General features: G+C 37.5%; 1 protein-coding gene across 4 annotated transcripts; it reads left to right on the top strand.

Moving 5' to 3' along the window:
* Nucleotides 1-872: 872 nt before the first annotated feature.
* On the top strand, nt 873-14,633 carry LOC130419058 (protein shortage in chiasmata 1 ortholog). 4 transcript variants are annotated; one of them, XM_056745461.1, is made up of 29 exons: nt 873-1,145; nt 1,236-1,356; nt 2,931-3,021; nt 3,171-3,367; nt 3,550-3,706; nt 3,838-3,943; nt 4,018-4,162; nt 4,263-4,349; nt 4,443-4,569; nt 4,739-4,833; nt 4,963-5,199; nt 5,293-5,319; nt 5,428-5,931; nt 7,122-7,283; nt 7,781-7,951; nt 8,057-8,149; nt 8,327-8,502; nt 9,484-9,547; nt 9,619-9,688; nt 9,933-10,108; nt 10,287-10,386; nt 10,468-10,576; nt 10,657-10,778; nt 11,382-11,469; nt 11,569-11,700; nt 12,053-12,202; nt 12,303-12,561; nt 12,784-13,044; nt 14,291-14,633. In XM_056745461.1, exons 1-29 carry the CDS (start codon nt 972-974, stop codon nt 14,374-14,376), a joined length of 4,287 nt encoding a protein of 1,428 aa, XP_056601439.1. In that variant the 5' UTR covers nt 873-971; the 3' UTR covers nt 14,377-14,633. The 4 variants fall into 4 exon arrangements, 3 of the variants coding, with proteins under 3 accessions (XP_056601439.1, XP_056601438.1, XP_056601440.1); XM_056745460.1 differs by having other exon boundaries at nt 10,284-10,386; XM_056745462.1 differs by having other exon boundaries at nt 1,236-1,392; nt 10,284-10,386.
* The last annotated feature ends 1,585 nt before the right edge of the window (nt 14,634-16,218 follow it).

Here is a 16,218-nt window from a genome sequence, read left to right as displayed (position 1 = left end):
AGAAAATCACGGTTCAGGCAAAAATCATGATAGCTGGAAATAAGTATTTTCAGAAGAATATATTTTCAAAAAGTATTAATTATGCAAAACTTTTGTATTTAAACAAAAAACATAAATACAAATAAACTAGGAGAATATAATATCTGAAAAGGTATTAAATATTAAGCACATTACAATCATTAGAACGGAAGATGTTTGAAATACGGCTACAATTTCACCTGTTCACCGTTAGAGGGAACCAGAGGCTCAATTAAAGCTCAGTCGTAATGAAATGTCACATTTATTCTTTTAAGTATTATTTCATAAAACGTCTTTAACAATAAAACTCAACATTCCTACCACACATTATGTATGAAATACCATTATCACTGTAAAATAATACTTAAGTACTGTGGGAATATAAAATATGCCCATTTCTTATAAACGCAGTAGTGAGTCATATAAATGATTTAACACAGTTTATTTTGAACAGAATGGTGGGTTAATAACTATGTAATATTGATGAAAACCATTTGTAACCAAGGTTATTTTTATTAGGGTGGACCGTTAATAAACAAGAGAATAATCCCTTGTGAACTTTAAACACTGAGTGAGATTAATATCTATACGTTTTTTTTACCGTATCTGACCGAAGGGCGTGGTCTGGTTGCTCCGTCCTGTCAATCAACTAGTCAAAACGTGTTTTGCTTGGGGTTTCTTTTTTTTTAAATCCTCACTTTTGTGAATCATTTGTCAAATATGATCAAAATTTATTATCTTATTTCTTTGAATTTTCTTCGGGGTTTTTATTAATCCGTATTGTCAATCACTAAATGACATCATGTTGTGGGCGGGGCGAGCCGCTCCTTTCAGTTAAACAAGGCGTGGTTAAACGCCAAGATCGTCGGTCAATGTCGCCTCAGAAAGGTTTTGTGTAAATTAATTTGCCGGTTAAGACGACTTTTACTTGTACAGTCGACGTTATTAAGTGTATGATACACCATTGTTTACATCAAAACCATCCGTTTGCCATCATCGCCGTCGAATATCGATATTTTACCCATTTAAGTATGAATATTAATGCAATGTCTTATACCTGTGGTAAAAATCGACGAAGCATCCGTTTCAAAACCGTCAGGTTTAAGGGTATTGATTATATATCTGAGGTGGGTTCCTACATACACATTTGTTCCACAAAAGCTGCATCAGTTTATCTTGTGTCGGTGAGGTTTTAGACTGTTTTCGATCTGCTTCAGGCCTCGGCCAGACGTCAGCTGATGATCAACTTATTAGAACTTCCGGTTCCGCTCCAGCTGCTCGGTTACATGTTTCCTCACAATGGAAAGCTGCAGGACAACGCGTACAGAACACCATGGAGTCAGTGTGTCCTGCTATTTCAATTTTAAGAGGAGGGTGTGTGTAGTGTGATCAAAACATCTGTAAACGGTTGTTTTCTGCTAATAACAGCAATACAAATTCTGATGGTTTCTATTACACATTTCATTACGAGCCATCAGCTGTTCACCATGTAAACCAGTGCAAAATTCGCTCTTCCAGTAGGATATAATTGTGTTGTATTATATCTAGGGCTGTAAAACGATTAATCGTGATTAATTGCATCCAGAATAAAAGTTTGTGTTTACGTAATATAAATCGGTGTACTGTGCAGATTAATTTTGTATTTATGAACACACATACATGCATATATTTAATAAAAATATAACAATTAGTAAAATAACTTCAATTATTAGCCAATATAAATGAATACATTTAAATATTTCCTAAATATTTGGAGAAGTATGTGTATGCTTTGAGTTTATAAAACAAATTAATATGCACAGTACACAGATATCTATATAATTTAAACACAAAACTTTATTCTGGATGCGATCAATCGCAATTAATCGTTTGACATCCCTAATTATATCCTTACATTTCATTGCTGTTGTATATTCATTACATGTTGATTGGTTCCCATCTGCCACATGAGATCCATTCAATTTAATAAGCATAAATGAATGTTAATATCTCTGTTGCTGTTTACGTCTTAAACTTTTTTGGTTTGCATCAGTTATTTAAATTTTTACTTAAGTTTATCGTATTATGAATTAACTTTAATTTGTATGTTTTTAGATGTTGATTTTAGTTAAACGTTTAGCCATTCTGTCGTGTGCTTTTGTCATTTTACTATTTATTTTTTATGTATCGGTTTAGGTTTAATTTATATTCATTTAAGTTTTAGTTTTTATTTATTTCCTGTTAATAACCTCAGCCTTATAAACCTTAAACTGATTCAAGATTATTGGTAAAACATCATTTCTAATTTTTATTTAACAAATGTTTTTTATTAGTTAAAGGGGTGAAATGACAGGGCTTAAACAAATATTATGGTTTGTTTTAGGTGTAATGTAATGTGAATACACGATTTAAGGTTAAAAAAGCTGTATTTTTCACATACTGTGCATTTTGTATCTCCTCTTTGCCACGCCTCTCTGAAACATGCAGATTTTTACTAAACTCATCGCTCTGAAAAGTGAGGTGTGCTAAGATTGGCCAGTTAACCAGTGCGTAGTGATTGGTCGAATACTGCAAGCGCTTGATAGAAATGTAACTTTTCCAGTTTCCAAAGCAATTGTACTTACAGGTACGCCCACTTTACTTGGGCGGTTACACATTTGGGCGGTCTTAGTCAAATCATACCACCAACAGATGTAGATTTGTGGGGGTGTGGTTAGGCGAGGTGTTTCAGGCAGGTCTGAGAGAGTATTCGCTTTTAGATAGAATGCATCTTTTGTTCCCACACTGTATTTTTGCAATCCGTGTTTAATACATGAACTGGCAACTTATAATACAACAAAGACACAGAAAAACATGTGTTCACGCCATATGACCCCTTTAATGCTAATTTGCATACACTGATATTGAGAATAATCTAATGTCGTTGATGACAGGTAATAAAATCTTAACAAGTATACTACCTGTGACTGGATCTCTTATGGAAGACTTAAAGGAATGTACAGGTTTTGGTGACTGCCTGGAAAGGTTTGAACTTACAAATGTTTTTCATTAATATTATTAATCTCCATTTATAAATGTGCTTTGGCATGGACATTTGGTGCTTAAATGACCATGCACATTAAATCAGTTGTGATTCATTGCTGATTCTTCATATGGGGTGGTTTTGTGTTTAGATTGAATATTTTCCAAGTGCGGACAGGACGTGGACCGGATGAACTGGTTCTCAGCTCTAACCCCAGCTCTCAGTGCAGTATTAGCGCTACAGAAGCCCTCTGGCATTTAGAGGAAGTTGAGATCAGTGGAAACACTTCACCATGGGAAGAGAGTTTTACTCCATGCACACTCGATGACTCAAGCTTCAGTTATGATGGTGGGAACCAGAGAACATTTTAATATAATTTTTGTGTCATTTCTTTTTTAATACGCAAACATTAGTTCCCTTGAACATGGTAATGTTTTTTTAACCCATATGTATTTTTCATCCTCATGTTACTCCGGTACGTACCATAAGGATATTTATTCTCTGTTTGTTCTTCGTCTCCTAAACGTCAGATCTCACTCTCCCAGAGGAAGTGATGTTCACGGACCGTCTGAGATTCATAAACCACCTGCCTTCAGTTCACACAATGCTGCAGAGGCTAAAGCTCATGACCGTGTCAGATCCTTTTCTTCATTCATCAGCGATGCTCTCAGACAATGTCATTTTTAGGTACAAAATATTGTTTATTTCTGCATTTTGATTTGTCACCCAACTAAGCCACGCCAAGATGTGCGAACATCTTGATGGCCATAAAGGTAGGGAATGTTTATTTTGGTTAAGTTGTCATTTGTTTCTCTTAGGCACTGTGCCTCGTACACTGCAGTTTCAGACATAGTTCCTGATGTCACAGCGCCTGAAGAAAACCTGACAGAGGTGTTCGAAAAGGAGTCGATACTAAATGAGGAGGTGATCTTAAAATGTTCTCCTTCACAGATTATAAACCGCTCTTGGTATTTTAAAAGCCAGTTTCTTCCCAACAGTCACTCATGTTAGCCGTAGAAGTACATATGGAGTCTGTCCGGAGTCATGAGACCAGTTTCTCATTGAGAAAACTGCAAGATCTTCTAAATCTTACTCCAGAATCAATTGAAGACAAAAAACCCTGTGCAGACCTTCACATGGAAGGTGAAAATGAACATTTACGTAACAAAATGTATAATAAACATTACTTTTATGGTCCAGCATCGGAAGGGTAACATTTACAGTAAATGTCCTGTGATAATAGTCACATCTGCTGATGAACACAAGACTGAGGTTCTGCAAACTGAAGAAAGCAGCTCTTGGGACTCCAACTGGGAGCCAAAGTCGCCAGGTAGATGAATGACCAATACTCATTCAGTTACAGTTAATATGCACTTACAGATATATATGTAAGCTGTACTTTTTAAAATGTAATGTGTTCCAGGTGCTTTGAGGTTATACACTGAAATGGAGTTAGATTTGCCTCTCTCACCGTGTAATGACCTGCCACCAGACCTGTTTTTGCCCGACGGGCCACTGTCACCTGAGCAACTCTCACCTGTTTATAAACGGTACGTTTCTTTCTTTTTTCCTTTTATTAACTTTTAATGATTGCCTTTTCTTATAAAGCCCCCCCTTTCACCCCCTGTTCAGACTTCATCATTGACATCAAACCTTGGGAACTGTTCTTCCAGATTGTAGAAACACTACTGAAGATATAAACTATTTTGTTTTTCCTAGACATTTCATGTCAGACAGTGATTTTGAAAACAGGGAGAAATCTGTTTGGATGGCAGAGAAACATCGCGAGTGCATGGTGGGATTTTTTCTAGCTGGTAAGCACAAGAGGTTTCTGCTTTACTTCACAGAAGTCTGTATCCTTAAAATAAACATTCTGTCAATTTCCGGCTCGACTTAAATTCTTGCTGATGGTCTAATCTATTCAAAAATGTGTGTGTGTACAGAACCACAGATGTCCAAGCCTTCGGTTCACACTCAGACACTCTCGGACCTTCTCATGCTCCTGAAGGTGAGGAGTGAACATGTGGAGAATATGGACCGGCCGCACCTCACTGACACCAGAGCGATGCTTCCCAAGAACTTCACAGATCTCTCCGTCTATACTGAGAACTTCCAGACCGCCGATATTGAGACACACCAGATTGACAAATTCTCCCCACTGTCTATTGTGCAAATAGATGGTGAGATCTGCGGCCTTGAAGAACTTTGCACATACGTTTCTATAATCTCTTACAAATCATTTTTCTCAAAGTTTGTGTAATATGTTTTTACAGAGATGCTGTTTGCTGCAAGTTTTGCTGGTAAGTCGTTCATTTTTATAATATTTCAATGTATCATTTACAATCATAGTGCTGAATTTATCGTTTGAGTTATTTATCATTAATATTTGTTCCCCCTGTCACCTCAAGACCATCCCGCTGCAGTCCCCCCGGCCCCGAGTAAACATCCAGAGACATACAAGGATGAAGAGAAGACTGTGAAGTTATTAAGAATAGAGCAAACTAGAGAAATCAACTGTAAAACAGCACAAACAGTGCAGCATGTGTCAAACTCGACATCCTTTAAACATAAAACACCAGAAAGATGCCCTAAAAGAAACGACTCCAGAACCATTTGTCCGTCTGGAGAACAGCCCAGCTTTTCTAAAGAGGTGTCCGAATCACCTCTGTTGAAGCACAGAGATATGAAAGTGATGTCAACGGTGCATGAACATGCCGAACGGTTTGATCAAAAAAGAGAAAGAATGAGCTGTGGATCATCACAGTTATCAAACAGTTCCAACAGCAGACAAGTTAATAGTTTACATGTTAAATCTCACGAGAGCATGGACCCTTTATCCTTCTTCATGATGTTAAGATCTTCAAAGAAAAGTCCAGTCCAAACACCTCGACAGAGCACTCCAGCCTCTGCAGGTACAGTGAGTAAAATCCACGACTTTTGTTTTCATATAAAACTGTTTGAAGCTGCAATCCATAACTTTTCTCGGTTAAAGTCAAACAACATAATTCACTCCCTGACATAGATGGCGCTTAATGGAAAACAGAAATAACCGTTGTGTTTAACTTTAACTTCAGCAGCACCAGGCATGTGAAAAAAAGTGCCAATCTCCTTGGTCGGTAAGGTTTTTAACGCAGCGCATCAAACCAAAAATGAAGAGCCTGAAGCGTTATTAAAATGATGCTTTTACGTCTGCCGTTTTGGGCGTCGGTGTGCACACTCACATTGGTGACCTTTTCTTTAGTCACAAGGCGATAAACATCGGTGATAAACGCGCGCGATTATCGTCCCGGTGTCGACAAGCCTTAATGATTCCGAAGTTGAGTTGTCGCGTACAATATTGTGAGAAATAATACGAGACGTCATTAATTACATATAAACAAATATATTATCAATATGAATAAATATATAATATGTAACCTGCAATCTTAGGTATGAATTGCAGTTTTAAGTTGAAAGGAATCATAACTTTAAGTTGAAAAACTAATTGTGCGTCCGTCCGATGATACTGTGAAAAACTTTATTTTCTTTAAACAGTACATAACTAGAGATTTCTTCTTTGGTTTATGGAGTGGCCAACAACAAGTTTATGTACAAAGAAGGTATAAAACATTATTATTTTGTAATAATAGGCCGTTATATTACCTTACTTCTTGACTGACTCTAAAATGATTCCTAAGTCTAATCCCCTCCTTTCCACTAGCCTAGTCAGATGGTCTAGTGTGCTGTGATTGGTCTACTGCGAATGATTCTCACGAGCTACAGTGTTTTAGGGAGAAGAGTGAAGTTTTCACTGGCAGTCCTAGCAAAACGTAGGCGGGGACTATATGAAGTGACGTAAATCGGCGGCGGTTCGCAAATCGGACGAGGGACGTCTCGCTTACATGATTCTGAGTCGACTCCCTTTTTACTGAAGCCAATAACTTTGTTATATAGTCACCTTCAGATGTACAATTTGGCAGACTGCTTACTTTCAAACACAGCAACATGAACACTGCATGAAATGTCATTTTTCTTGATCTTATATTATATACTTTTTTAAGAAGAAAATACATGCAAAGATATGAAGTAACTTAAAGTGACAAATAATGTTTAAATCTCTTAGAGGTGAACGTGAGACAGATTTCAACAGAAAACGCATTGCCAGTCCAGAGAGTGAACAGAGGGAATCTGGTCTCGAATGCAGAAAGGTTTTTTACATCGACTGAGAAAATCTTGACCCATGAAGAGAGACCCATCAACAAAACCATATACGTTCAGGCCACAGGTATAATATCCTCAAGATGAGCATGGTTATTTATTCATGACTGACTTCAGTTAAAGGGACAGTTCACCAAAAATGAAAACTCTGTCATCATTTACTCACCCTTATGTACCTCTATAAATGTGTTCTGATGATCACATAGAAAGATATTTGGAAGAATGTGAGCAATTTTCAGTTCTGGAACATCATTGACTTCCATATTAGGAAAAACTTAAATGGTCGTCAAAGGTACCCAAGGAATGTTTGTTTTCCAAATTGCTTCAAAATATCTCATTATGTGTCTAAAAGAACAAAGCAAACCTATATTTTTTTCCTATTACGGTCAATGATGATGCAGAACTGAAAATTGCTGGCATTCTTCCACATCTCTTTCGCTGTGTTCGTCGGAACACAGAAATGTATAAAGGCTTTGAAACAACCTGAGGGGTAGTAAACGATGACAGAATTTTCATTTCTGGGTGAACCGTCCCTTTAAAGACAAGATTCTTCTGAATTCTCAGAGATCCAGAGAAGCGCATACAGAGAGCTGAATGTGTTGGCGGTGCCTTGTCTGAGCAGAGCGGTCGAGTCGGGCGTCACCGCTTTGAACAACAGAGACTTTGCTACTCTGTCACCTGAACTCACGCGCTTCCTCCTAAAGCAACAAGAGAGAAAACATCACACACAGCAGGGTGAGAAAAGATCAAATACAAACGACTACAGTGTTCAACTTCACGTTTGGTGTTCACATCTCGCAACATGCGCCATAATGAACATTTGTGATGTTTCTGTGGAAGGAGCGGACGGTGTGTTGGATGACATCACTCTGCTGCATGTTCTGGTCACTCTGAAGGAACTTCTGCTCAGATGTGACCTTCATGCGGCCGCTGGTAAATACCACCCAAACCCTCACCTGTCATAGAAATGTTAAACATTTCTCCTAAAATCCCTTGAAAGAAATAAAACAGACACAAATGTGTTTGCGCACAGTTTTAGACATTCAGTATTGTACAGGACTAGAGTGTACAGATATAAAACGAGGTAAAGCTGTGTTTGTCTTTGAGAAGATTACCTGAGTCAGGTGAGGGGCTCCTGTCATCTCAAGTGTCTTGAGGAGCTGATGAAGATGTTTGAGGTGTTGCATTATCTCAGTCTGAAGAGATCCGAGCCCGACCCGAAACTACTGGAGCTTCAGAATCAAATGAGCACATGGATGAGCTCCAACATGAACCACAACAACAGAGTGAGATTCATTCCTATCTGAAAACGATTTTCACTTATCAAAAATCAAACCAAGTGTCATCTATAATTAACACACGTTTTAAGAAAAAAAGTGAAAACAAAAGAAATTTGATACAGGAAATCTACATAGGTTTTACATGAAACAATAAATTCACCGTTTGAAATGAAGCGAAAGCATAGCAGATAAAGATCTGTGTGTTTGACCCTCAAATGTTCTTATAAAAAATTTACTACATTTTCAATTTTTTCTTAATTCACAATTTATAGGAAACTGTTTGGGTTAAATGGTCATTTGATTATTCATTCTGTGAACTACTTAAAAAATTCCTCCCAAGTTTTAAATAAAAATATTGATTCTATTTGCATGTATTTGCAGGAAATGAAAATTTGAGAAACAGGTCAAAATAACATACTGTAAAAGATGCTCTGTATTTTTTCAGATCTCAAATATCTCGGAAACAAGTTCTTGTTCATTTTGTAAGCAACACAACAGTGATATTTCTACATGTGTTTAGGGAAAGCAATAGGAACCAAAATAGGAACCTCAGCGAAGATGGAGACACGGATGATCCCAGCATTAATAAATCTAGTCACAGTTATTGCAAGATATTTTTAGTGTATATGAACCATAAATCCTTCTTTAGAGTTCCTGATATGTTTTTCTGTTTGTTCTGTGTGTGTGGAGGTGTATGAAGCTTTGTGCGAGTCTGAATGCTGTGTTTGCGTATTGTCAATATGTTTCATATAAAGCTGCTTTGTAACAATGAAAATTGTAAGCAGCACTTTGTAAATAAAGTTGAGTTGAATTAATACCTCCTCGTCTTGACGGCAAGTGTGGCCCAAGGTTGCATAGCAACAGCAGAATCCGGGAGAGCTCCCAAACGCTTTGGAAAAAAGTGTTTTTGATGCGGTTTTAGAAAACTTTCCTATCTTTTGAATTCCTGATAATCTTCCCGAATGTTTACTGACTGAATGTGTGCAGGTTCTAGTTTTGACCGTGAAGCCTGTAAACACAGGAGTGCTCACGGCTCTCAGACAGGTGTCGGGTGAGTTCATTTCTCAAGAAATCTTCGTAGAAATGTCAATGCAGGTTACTTGATGATGTGTGTGTTGTTAGGAAACACTGTGTGTGCAGTAAGCCCTGAGGACGAGAAGAGCGCAGTCATCTGCAGAGACGTGATGAACAGGTGCGTACATGAGCGTATGTGATGTTTTGGATGCTGGTGAACGCTGGTGTGCCCACCACGTGTGACTTTACCGACAAGACTTCCATCGGTCAGCAGTTCTCATTATCTCTCCATGCTCAGTTCTTTAAAATGTTTGTGGCATTAAAGCAGATGTATTATTATTAATCAAATGGCTATATGTAACGTGCACTGCCAATCCAGCTTGCTTGGCTTTTAGACACGTATCCGTCTCTTCTCTCTTCAGTCTGTCCGGCAGCAGGTGTGTCGTGGTGTGCCGTCAACACATCGGGGCTGATTTCCCATGGTGCAGTTTCAGTCTGGTGTTTGAGCTTCACTGCGTGGATCACTCGCCCTTCAGCAGTTTGTGTTCAGAGAGAAACATCAAGTACATCTCCTTCTCCACGGCTGTGCCTGAATTCAGTGAGTCTGCATGATGATACCCGACAATGTGTTCTATACACGTGTGACGTGACTTGTCTTCCTGTTAAGTCACAGCCCATCAGAACACAGATTCAATGTTTTTATGGTTCAGCTTGGTATGATATTGCATGCGTTTATCTGTCATTCGAACAATTTATTACTTCTAATTTGTCAGAAGACAGCAAGTCTGCGTCATTTCTGGACTCGATTCCGTTTGTGTTGCTCGTCACCGACGGTTTGCTGAAACGCTCGAGGATTCAGCGCGCTCTGGAGACCACGTGAGTCGATGGTCATTTAGCGTGTGGTTCGTGCATCACACTACAGGTGACATTAGTCGACATCTGGCTGTGTTGTGGCAGGTACGATATGACTCTGCTGGAGAGAAAACACCCTCCGTCTGCACAGAAGCTGGGAGGAGACCGTTATGATGTCATCACTGTGGATGAAAACACTGCCGTGTTCATACAGGTGAAACTCCACCCACGCAGTCACCTGACCAGCGATCTTAAAGGAACACTTTGACTGCTAAGTCATGTGTGTGCGTTTAGGAGCTGAGCGAGCTGGAGATGGAGAAAGCGTCTAATCGTGTGGTCATGAGACTGTCCTCTCTCTCTCTGCAGTTCACACGCTGCTGGCTCATCCTTCACTGCTCTGAGAGTCACAGAGCGCTGTCAGTTTGAAACACATTCACACGCTGTCTGTATGCTTATTGTTTTAGCATTAATACTTGTCAACTGATGTCTACACATGAAGGACACGAAAAAAAGTGTGTGTCCAATTTTTGATTAAATATATAATATTTTAATTATTTGGAAAGACGTTAAATGAGAATTAGAAACTTTGTTTAAGCACTAAAGTTATCTTATATAAAGTTGGAATTAAATAATAATTCTAATGAAACCTAAATTAAATTGACCCAAAAAGCAATATAAAAAATCATAAAATGACAAAAGTTGCTTACGTGACTGACATTTAATTCCAATTTTTTACTTGAGTGCATACACATTTCTAAATCTGGTTTAATTTGTTCCAAAATAATAAAAATATTATATTTTTAATAAAACATTTGACACACATAGTGCTTTCTAGCGCTATTAATAACATAAAAACAAATAATAATGTGTTTCAAAATATTCACTTATGTCACTGTTATCCATCTATAGAGAAAGACTGAATATTGTATATTAGCATTATTTTGTTGTCTCTCAAGCACTGTTGTTTCCTTCGGTAACTGCGAATCTAGCTGTTTTTTACTTTCATTTTCCTCTCCAAGGATTTCCAGAAGCATCCATATAAATCTGGTTCTGATCTACTCTTCATTCGTGCTGTTCGGACAACAGCCTGAGAAGTTTGATGTTAAGGTTGATTTTTGTTTGTGTGATGTGGATATTAAAACGTGACAAATGTCAATCACGTGTTTCTGAAGGTTATGTCCAGGTGAGTTTTGCTCTGTGTTTCAGGTGTTACTGGCGTATGAGGAAGAAGAAATAGCCAGATACATCTATCGGATCTCTGTACACACGTTCATGAGTTCAGACAGAGATGCTTTGAGCTTCCTGGATCGAGACTGGATCAGTGTACAGACTACAGAGGTGCTTTTATTCGATCACAATTAAAGTGTACCAATAGTTGCTTTAAAAAAACTCAAAACTAAACGTAAGTATTAACTAACGAAAAAACGAATGAGAGTGGATTTGTTGAAACACGTCAAGGTGTAAATGAATGCAGATTGTAAAATAATCTGGATTTGGGAAAATCTGATGAGAAATGTTTGCATCGATCATTTTTGATTACAGACTTGACACACCTGAGCTCATTTTGACACATTATTGACATCTCTTCTGAAGCTCTATTGACTGAGACATTTGTGAGATTGTGTCAATCCTCATTCTGGAGTTTGGTCCGTATGTTGTTATGGATCTGTTTGTGTTTGTTTTGTTTTAGGAGGAGCGTTGTCTGCTTCAGTTTCCCTGTATCAATCCTCTGGTAGCTCAGTTGATGCTAAGCAGAGCTCCGTCTCTTCAGTGGCTGCTGGAAGCTTCTCTTGTTGATCTGCAGGAGATGTTTCCACAGGTCCCTCATAAAGTCATTAAGGTGCTAAAACTATTAATCACAAAGTTCCATATCAACATATTGTGTCCAAGAACAACACGTCATGTGACTAACCTTTGACTTACATGCTGTTACCTCACAGCTCTTCAGTGATATTACAGCCGAACACAAAGTCAAAACAGCTGCTTCAGAGAGTGAGGATGAAGCTTCTTCGCAGACAAACATCTCAGCTCATCTTCCTCATCCTCCTCAACCTCAGACAGAGATCTGTCAATCACAGCCGTCTACAGAGTACTTCACAGTTTCTCTCTCTGGACGGCAGGAGGGGAAGTCGTCCATCGGCCAGTTTAGAGAGCTGATTGGTCAGCCTCTGTGTTTAATAAAGGAAAATCACATCTCAGGTAGGTTTGTGTCAGATAAAGTTCAAAAGAGATTTTAAATATAAACAGCTCATGCTTCGAACACCCACAAAGGACTGAAAATGTAGATATTAGTTTATCGACAGTTGACAATGAACATCTTTAATGAAGGCATTAAAAATAGTTGGATGTGTAGTAGGACTTATTTTCACTCCTGGCGAAAAGTTTGGACCCTTGTTTTGAGAACACTATGATGTCTTCTAGATCCAGCTTGGACTTTATCAAACACACTGTTCAGCCAAGATTCAGCAACAGCGAAGGAGGAAGGACGCGCTCATTTCATCTCAGATCCAACACCAGTGGAAGCTGCTGTCCTCTCTGGTCCTCAGATGCTGAGCTTCAGAAACACTGTGTGCGAATTCAGCTGTAAACGACAGGATCAGACTCATTGGACGTCCCCTGAGAACACTGCTGATCACAGGACAGAAGAGAGGAAGAGACTGAGGAGTGAAGATGCAAACAGTGGTACACACACACACACACACACACACACAAACAGACATCCTTTTAAATGTTTCGTAGAAAATGATATAATATAGTGTTTGTCGTCGCTATTGAACACAGTGTAACAATTTTTTTTTATATTGTGTTATAAAATTATAAGTGTTTTTACTAATTATTGTGGTAAAATTTTCATTCATGTAGCTTGAATGTTTTAGTGCAGGGGTTCCCAAAGTGAGGTTCGCAAGGCCGTGAGTGTGGGGTCGCAAGATGATTTCCAGAAATATATATTTTTATTATTAGATATAGTGTATGAAATAATAAGTGTAACACAATCTAAAAATATTAGTTCAATTAAAAACAATGTGCACGCAGATATCGTTAGGTTTTTCCGATATCGATACAGCTATCAATACTGCTTATTGATACGCTCTATAATTTGATGCAGTAAGACATGATGTGAAAAGATGTTACATTTTTTAAGTTTCTTTATTACAGCTGAGCTTTAGAACTCCAGTTTAGAAATGCTTCTTAGCATGTCCATAGGAGCACATCATAATGTAATTCAACATATTTACTTTACATCACTATGCATATTTGGGTGGTAGACCGTATTTATTTTTTCCTTTCTGGTTTTAGGTCTTCATAAATTTAAATACTATTTTTCTAAGAAAGTAATATTTTTTTTATTATGTGTACAATTTTTTATCATTTTACCAGCACATTTACTTCAATTTACTAAAATAAGTAAATATACTTTGTGGCCGAATTATGAAAAACAATGTTATCACTTGTTCTCAAATATTGATATATTATATAATGCTATAATTGTTGACTGTTGCCACAAAAGGGCATTTGCGTGCAATGTTTGTATTCTTTAACCACCTCCGAGGATAGTGGAAAATTTGGGAACCCCTGTTTGAGTGTATATTTAGCTGAAGCAAATTTTGAGCTTGGATCATTTATTACGATATGAATTTATTTTGCAAAGAAACAAAAATGTTCACATATTAAAAAACATATTTTCCAATTGTCACTGTAAGAAAATTCTAGAAATGTCTGTAGCACGGGAAAGGTGGGATGAAGCGATGATGGGTGACTACGTCTGGAACTTGTCATAAAAGAGAAAAACCATCAAATGTACACTTGTCAAGTTTTGGACACAACTTTTGAAAAAATGTGTTACTTTGTGTTATTCTAACGAAAGTACATCACTGAATTCTAAAAGTATTAGTGATGTGAAAATGTTTGTGTGTGTGTGTGTTTCTAGTGCCTCCGCAGTGTAAGAGAGGAAAACTGCTGTGTGAGAGAGTTCCAGGCAGGAACGATGGACAGACCAGACTGAGATTTTTCTAAAACAGTAACTTATCCTCTGAGTTTTTATTTGATACGTTTCATTTTTAGTGTTTATGTATTATATATGTAATTGTATATTGTACTTATATGTTCCTCAAATTCTTTAGTTTAATATTACTTGTTAAAACCGATATAATCTAATATTAACAGATGTACTGTAGATATGATTTCGTTGTTAAAAAAAAACTAACATGACTTAAGTGTAGCATGATATTGCCTGTTCGGAATACAATAAAAAAGTCAGTTTTCTTCAGTTATATTTTGGAGTACGTTTAGTCTGTTTGCCAGCTTTTCTTTTAGAATAACACATTTAATCCGTTTTAATTAGATACAGGTTTTTTTGTAGAATTACAAGTAAATGTTTTTATATTTAAATCAGAATTAAACGTTATTAGTTACTTAACAAGGACAAATGTAAATTTATAAAATGATGTCTTTCATAGAAGCCTTAGGTCTGTTAACCTTTGACCTGCAGTTAGCGTGTGTTTTATAGTTTTACAGTATGTACACAGAAGCAGGTGTTAAGAATGCATCTGAATGACAAAGCTAGTACGCAATACGGTATTGACAAACAATACAAATGACACAAACACATAGTTGATTTAGAGTAGATCCTGCTGTCAGCGTTCATCTGCACGCACGAAGACTGGCCACACTCTAAACCCAAATGCTCAATATAATCAAACAGATTAAGTAATGTAAACTTAATTTAATAAAAAATATCTACTTAATTATTTTAAGTTCCTGAAACATATTTTTACTTTTGCGTAAAGTATGATGATTATATTTGACTAACTTGAAGTTTTGACTAAAACTGTTAAATTTACTTATTTGAAACACATTAACTCAACACAAGTGGCCGAGAAGAATTTCCACTTCCCAGCATGCTTTGAGTCAGACATTAGGACAGTAAATGTAAAAATATGATTATTGTATGTGTTTTTCAGATGAAATCTATATCATGTGACATGTCATTGAGGATGACTTTGCTAAAGCCAGTCTTTTCTTGCACATTATGGGTTGCATAAGTTAAGGTGTGTGATTCAAGCATATTAAGAAAAATGTAAAATAAAGAAACCGAAGAAATTGAGTTTAGCTGACTTAAATGTGTAGTTCTGTCTACTTAACTTCATGAAAAGGATGAATGAAAGATTTAAGTCACACTTACTAAGAACGTAAAGTTAACCGTAGTTAAAATTTGAGAGTAAAAAAAATTGAGGTAAACAGTATTGGCAATTTATCCGGGTTTACAGTGCGCAAACGGAATAAATCACAATTAATTGGTGTAAAAAACGTTTTCCAAGGTACTGATTCGGATGATGAGGGGTAGTCTGCTATCTATCTCCAACACATTTCCAGCCCCTCGCTATTTTTTTAAATGAGCGTGATAAAAAGATGGCCATTCAATTATGGCGCGATTTTCTTATCACTGACATTCAGAACAGAGAGAAAAGCCACTGCGTAAAGAGAGAGAGAGCGAGAGAGAGAGAGAAAGAGACAGAAAGAGTGATGGGGGGGTTGGTGGTGGTCTTATCTCAGCACTCCAGCAGTCTCGACTGCAGCCCCTTGCTGGAATGAGCTCCCACAGGACTTCTCTCTCTCTCTCTCTCTCTCTCTCTCTCTCTCTCTCTCTGTATGCCATTGTGCCTTGGCCACCTTCAGACTTCAAATAGCCTCTATAAATAACTGTTAAACCTTCAGCATTCACTTGTGGGGAACTGACGCTGTTTTCCCTGCACAAAAGCATCTCAAACAGCCACACTGGGTAGTGTTTGGACACAGAGACACGCGGGGTAAGGACGTGTTTCCAAAAGCAATAAACACCGGGTTTTAAATAAACAC

The sequence above is a fragment of the Triplophysa dalaica genome, chromosome 4 (assembly GCF_015846415.1).
Source record: "Triplophysa dalaica isolate WHDGS20190420 chromosome 4, ASM1584641v1, whole genome shotgun sequence".
Lineage (NCBI taxonomy): Eukaryota > Metazoa > Chordata > Actinopteri > Cypriniformes > Nemacheilidae > Triplophysa > Triplophysa dalaica.
Note: the sequence above shows the minus strand (reverse complement) of the source record. Positions and strands in the feature narration are given on the sequence as shown.

Excerpts from the sequence above, each read along its gene's own strand:
- LOC130419058 (XM_056745460.1), top strand. The coding sequence starts at position 972 with ATGATACACCATTGTTTACATCAAAACCATCCGTTTGCCATCATCGCC. Across the intron at positions 4,163-4,262 it reads TGCAGACCTTCACATGGAAG|TCACATCTGCTGATGAACAC; the intron begins GTGAAAATGAAC and ends CTGTGATAATAG. Across the intron at positions 10,577-10,656 it reads ACACTGCCGTGTTCATACAG|GAGCTGAGCGAGCTGGAGAT; the intron begins GTGAAACTCCAC and ends GTGTGCGTTTAG.